At 44.5% G+C, this 6,404-nt stretch overlaps 1 protein-coding gene across 1 annotated transcript in view; it reads right to left on the bottom strand.

The window, feature by feature from the left end:
• The window catches only part of ptprt (protein tyrosine phosphatase receptor type T), a gene marked incomplete at its 3' end in the record, with an annotated part of 169,603 nt that overhangs the window by 102,906 nt on the left and 60,293 nt on the right, over positions 1-6,404 (bottom strand). Inside the window, exon 8 of the mRNA XM_080790372.1 lies at positions 4,565-4,858. Coding sequence (XP_080646498.1) covers positions 4,565-4,858 — 294 coding nt within the window. The remainder of the gene's footprint in view (positions 1-4,564; positions 4,859-6,404) is intronic.

The following is a 6,404-nucleotide window of genomic DNA, read 5'->3' as shown; positions in this document are numbered from 1 at the left end:
TTATTGAAGTGGAAAACAAAAATATGATTTGTTGATGTGTTTACGAAACTAAACGCATTCAATACCTCCATCAGCGAGGGAGAGAGTGAGATAGAGAGAGAGAGAGAGAGAGAGAGAGAGAGAGAGAGCGGGGAGACGGAGAGGGAGGGGAGAGAGAGAGAGAGATTTATATGTAGCAGGTAAATAATTGTATCGATCGTTTTATAGAGGAACATCAGCCAACACTCACATTATCATTCTTCACATTCACAACTGCTGCATTAAGTGTATGTGTGCGCGCATGTGTGTGCGCGTGCGTGCTGTGAGTCAGACCAAAGACCAAGGGAATGAAGGGAATGCAGTGAAGTGATTTACGTAGTGTATATAGTGTAGTGGTTAGAGCATTGAGCATTCGCCTCACATGCGGAAGGTTGTGGGTTCAAACCCTGCCTGGGATTGACGTCAGCATAGAGGGCATGATGCGGTCGCAACGGGTTCCTAACTTAGCCAAATCACATGGGGACAGGCTTCAGACCTCTTAGCCAAATCACATGGGGACAGGCTTCAGACCTCTTAGCCAAATCACATGGGGACAGGCTTCAGACCTCCTGAGGAGGTGGTCCAAGCTGCTTCTTTTCACCTGACAGGGGGGAGTTTCCCTAGTTGGACGTAGCGTGTGGAAGGAACATGTTATTCCGACCAGTTCCTTTCCCCTCCATGTGGCGCCCCGGGCTGGCCAGGGGGAGGCAGTTTAGAGACCAGGATTACTGCATGTTTTTTGTGAGGGTACCTACCCTCAGCAAATACAATATTAAATAAGTAAGCACCCTGGGGGGTTGCAGATCGGCTATTTTCACTGCTACTTGTCAAATGTATGACATTTCCTCGATTTAGATTTCATACATCTTCATGAAATTACTGAAAAAACGTTAATTCTTTTGTTTTTAAATCCATTAAAAAGTATGCACTTTTTGGGAATGTTTTTTGAAAATGTTCTGAAATAATAACAATTAAAAACAAAATGTAGGATTTTACTCATGATCAGAGCTTCCGTTGCTCCAGACTGCATGACGGAAGTATTTATATTTTACTCATGATCAGAGCTTCCGTTGCTCCAGACTGTATGACGGAAGCATTTATTATTTTACTCGTGATCAGAGCTTCCGTCGCTCCAGACTGTATGACGGAAGCATTTATATTGTACTCATGATCAGAGCTTCCGTCGCTCCAGACTGTATGACGGAAGCATTTATATTGTACTCGTGATCAGAGCTTCCGTCGCTCCAGACTGTATGACGGAAGCATTTATATTGTACTCATGATCAGAGCTTCCGTCGCTCCAGACTGTATGACGGAAGCATTTGTAAATTGCCAGAGTCTGGCCATGCGAGACTAAGTGACAAATTATAACTTGCTGGTGATGGGTTGATTTTCATTTGAATCATTTGCTACCTGAGGCCGAGTATTTTATAAAGGTCTCAATGGTTCAGGAATAGTGTTTGTTCATAAGCTGTTCAGCCAGATAGCTGTCACAGACTCCCATGCAGGGACGAGCACACAACCACACATATACATCAAAGGGGGCTTCAGCCCCTGCCCTTTTACCCGTCTGTAAAACAACTGCCCTCTCCAGACCAAAAAGGCAGCATTTACTACATGGTGAAAGAAATACAAATGCCACTCCTTTCCATGCCATGTTGGAAGGTATAGCATTCAGGAGAATTGCCTTTTTCCCTTATAGTCTCCAGAACTTGAACACAGCATTTTGCATTGAACATCTCCACCAGCTATAGTGCTGGGTTGCACCCCGAAAATAGCAGATCTACAAGCTCACAATGCGTCACCACCGAAACTCCAGCTCGACGAATCTGCCGGCAGGGATCACATTATAGCGAAAAATACGTCCTTACCTTATTTTTATAAACCTTGACTATAGGGAGGAAGTGATCATATTGAATGAAGCAGCAGAGAAATAAGTGTCACCGCCTTGTGCTGTGATTGGTGCAGCATAAAACCGGTTTGATAAATCACATGTCGCCAGATGATCGCCACTCTCCGATCTACGCTTACTGTATACGTTGATGAATGAGGGCCCTGCGTGCATGCGTGCGTGTGTGTGTTAGTGATTTAGTTATGCTTTACAATGAAATACAATGAGATAAAAAGCATGTACAAGGACACAAAGAGAGAGAGAGAGAGAGAGAGAGAGAGAGAGATGGATGAACAGATGAAGAGAAAGTGATAGAATAGACAGAGTGATAGAGAGAAGATGAGATAAAGCTGTGTTGCTATCCATTGTCATCAACAACAACAGCACGCACGCACGCACGCACACGCACACACACACACACACACACACACACACACACACACACACACACACACACACACACACACACACACACACACACACACACACACACACACACACACTCACTCACTCACTCACTCTCTCACTCACTCTCTCACACACACACACACACACACACACACACACACACACACACACACACACACACACACACACTGCCAATAGCCAGCAGGGGTTACAACACCTGTCATACCTGCCTGCTCCAATTGCATCACACACACACACACACACACACAGACACACACAGCTGTGTAATTCACCGGTAGGAGAACTTCAAGCCACTCCACGATTGGTTGTGACAGCTCAACACAGCATCAGGCAAGGCAACCAACTCATTTTTTCACGCACGCACGCACACACGCACACACACACGCACTCCCCAACTGAATATCTACTACAGCTGCTTTCAGCAGTCAGTCTTCACATTATCAGCCTATTGGGTAGCACACAGACATCCGACTAGTTGGGTCCATTTGGTTCTTATCAGCTTTGTTTTCCCGGTGATGTCAATAATAGAGAAGATGTATCATAAATGAATACTGAAACCAGATATAATCATTTAGGAAAGTTTATGCATGTACTATATGTGTACTACTGTAAACTCTACATTTCCATTCAGTTGCAAAAAAGATTCTTAGTATTGTCTTTTTTTGAAAAAAAATTGTGGACCCACCAAAATAATTTGGTGACCCCCCCCCCCCCACCCCCCCCCCCCCCCCCCCCGAGGGGTCGCAACCCACGGGTTGAGAACCCCTGGCCTACTGGACAGAGCTCTTCCTGGTCCTTCACAAGGTTAATTAAATTAGGTTAGGAAGCGAAGTACGGTGGACTCCAACACTTCCGCATTCAGCTTCCTTGGTCAATTGCACATGTTTCTTTCCTTCCAGGGAGCAACATGGAGTCCACCGTGTGGTCTTCGCTTCCTAACCATATTTAATTAACCTTGGTCGTTCATTGTGGGACCGTCAATGAGGAATAACAACAAGGAACAAAGGTCGTCTGAGTCTGAGAGGAAGTGTAATTATCAGCGGTCAAGGATCGATCCTATAGTGGACATAAATATTCTGCCACTACTTAAAAGGAACGGAAAATCACTGGTGCTGCAGGGTGGATTAAATGGCATTTAATGAGTTAAATGAGTTAAGGCATGTGCTGTCACGTGACCTGTTAGTCCGGGAAAACACAGAGACTTGCAGGTTTGACTATTTTCGCCACACAAGCCGTATATAGGTAAGGGCATTACGACGCCATTCGGTCAACAGGGTTTAGTCGACTGAAACTAAAACATTTAGGATGACTAAAATGATGACTAAAATGTGACTTAAACCTAAATGGAACATAAAAAAAAAAAAGACTGAACCTTGATCTGTAACAGCCGGGTTTGATTCCAGTGTGCAACACATGATCTCTATACTGTACGGTGTGCCCACAGCAACACATGGTCTCTATACTGTACGGTGTGCCCTCATCAACACATGGTCTCTACGGTGTGCCCACAGCAACACATGGTCTCTACGGTGTGCCCACAGCAACACATGGTCTCTACGGTGTGCCCTCATCAACACATGGTCTCTACGGTGTTCCCACAGCAACACATGGTCTCTACGGTGTGCCCACATCGACACATGGTCTCTACGGTGTGCCCACATCGACACATGGTCTCTACGGTGTGCCCACATCAACACATGGTCTCTACGGTGTGCCCACATCAACACATGGTCTCTACGGTGTGCCCACATCAACACATGGTCTCTACGGTGTGCCCACATCAACACATGGTCTCTACGGTGTGCCCACATCAACACATGCGTGCCCACATCAACACAGGGTCTCGATTTTGCAGGACATTTTCACCTCGCTCTTGCTGAGATTTTCACAGCAAATGTCAATTTAGTTTGAGTTAGCTTGAATTAGCCTCTTTAAAAAAAATCAAGTTATGTCAAGAAATGCCTTGCATGTGATTGGAGTGTTGGAGTTTGGAAGCGCTGGTTGAATATCACTCAACGGCCCATGCGTACCACCTGTTTTGAATGTGCAAATAATCATCACACTTTCAGATTGAAAGAGGATAATTCAAGCTTAGCAATGTTTTTGAGTTCGGACCTGCACCAGTGTTGTTTTTGGCAGCACATTTTGATTCTAGTTTTAGTCTACTAAATATCATAGGATTTTAGTAGACTAGTCGACGATAAACCACAACAAACAACAACTGACCTGCACACTTGGTCCTGGTGACGAGCGGGGGTCCGGGGGGCCCTGTGCCTCCCTCCCCGGGCCGGGACAGCAGCACCTTGATCTCGTAGCCCACGTCGGGGTCCAGGTGCCACAGCTTGTAGGTGGGCGCGTCCACCACGTGCGTCTCTGCCCAGTTGCCCGAGGTGGTGCGGTACTCCACCTCCTTCAGGATGATGGGCCCGTCGCCGATGATGCTGTTGGCGTTGGGCTTGATCCACAGGTAGGTGGCGCCCACCGCCAGCAGCTCCGGGGGGGCTATGGGGGTGGGAGGGGCTGTGGGGGGAGAGAGAGAGAGAGAGAGAGAGAGAGAGAGAGAGAGAGAGAGAGAGAGAGAGAGGTTTTTGTAAACCAGTGGTTCTCAAAATGTTTCATGTCAAGGACCCCCAGTTTAACCAGAATTAGGCTACAGACCCTCCATTTAATGACATTTCTATCTCTGGGAACCTAATGTATATTGTAAAATCAAAGTTGAATAAAAAATTCAAAGAGAGAGAGAGAGAGAGAGAGAGAGAGAGAGAGAGAGAGGGGTTTTTGTAAACCAGTGGTTCCCACTAGTGTTGTTTTGGCAGCAAAATTTGATTTTAGTCTTAGTCATAGTCTCTTTAATAGGTTTCCCTTAGTTTTAGTCACATTTTAGTCACCCGGAATGTTTCAGTCGACTAACTGTCATAATGATTTTAGTCGAATAAATCTACAGTTGATAAATGTATTTTGGCGGGCCTTGATGCCGTCTTAATGACTGTTTTTACACTTTCTGAAAATAGCAGATCTACAAGCATTGTGAGCTTGAAGATCTTCTATTTTCAGCATGCAACCAAGTGTAAAATTACTTATACTGGATATCTTGTCCACTAGTCCCTTCCTAACATTTTAGTCTAGTTTTATTTGTTGACGAAATTATCAATAATACTCTTAGTTTTAGTCATCATAGCTTAGTTTTCATTTAGTTCCCATTTAGTTTTAGTCATCATAGCTTAGTTTTCATTTAGTTCCCATTTAGTTTTCGTCAGTGAAAAAAGGTAGTCGACGAACATTTTTCGTCATAGACGTCAAAGACACTGGTGGTTCTCAAACTTTTTCATGTCCCACCTCTTCAACATTGCCTTCCCTAGCTAACCCTTTTCACTGTCTTTTAATTAAGCAATATTACACGAGAGGGTCTTGTTTAACTTCAGTGATGCTTGCGGAACTCGACTTCGTCTCGTTCCCCTACCGCATCACTGTCGTGGCAATAATCACGTTAAACAACACCCTCGAGTGTAATATTGCAATTCTACAACAGTTACCCTTAACACTTTTTTTTAATGACAGATGTAGTCACTACGACCACAAATGTCCAAAGAAACTAGCTAGGCTAGCCACCGAGTTTGCTAGCGCTCTGGGAAAACAGAGCGGCTGAATTCTTTGTTTTGATTAGGTGGTGAACAGTGCTGGTTTGATCAACGGCTAGAAACCGTTTCAACCAATCAGATTGCTTCCTCTTAACGACCTGTTGTAGAATGTTTTTTAGCTTCTAGTGATTATTTCTTTTTTCTATTAAAGTTTATTTGTGTTGTTCTCTGTAAAGACCCCCCATGTAAAGCGTCTTTGGGTACTCAGAAAAGCGCTATATAAGTGTGAGATATTATTATTATTATGTCAAGGACCCCACAAATTGACACTAATTAGCCCCGTGGACCCCCACTAGAAAATATATGCCAAGGACGAGAAGATTTGTACGGCTCTGGCAGTGATTTTCACCAACTTCATTTCAAGGAACAAACAAGGGACTAAATTATTTTTGCTCCTATGCCACCAAAATGTGGAACGCCCTACCAAC

The sequence above is a fragment of the Protomyctophum bolini genome (genome assembly GCF_963924005.1).
Source record: "Protomyctophum bolini genome assembly, chromosome: 2".
Classification (NCBI taxonomy): Eukaryota; Metazoa; Chordata; class Actinopteri; order Myctophiformes; family Myctophidae; genus Protomyctophum; species Protomyctophum bolini.
Note: the sequence above shows the minus strand (reverse complement) of the source record. Positions and strands in the feature narration are given on the sequence as shown.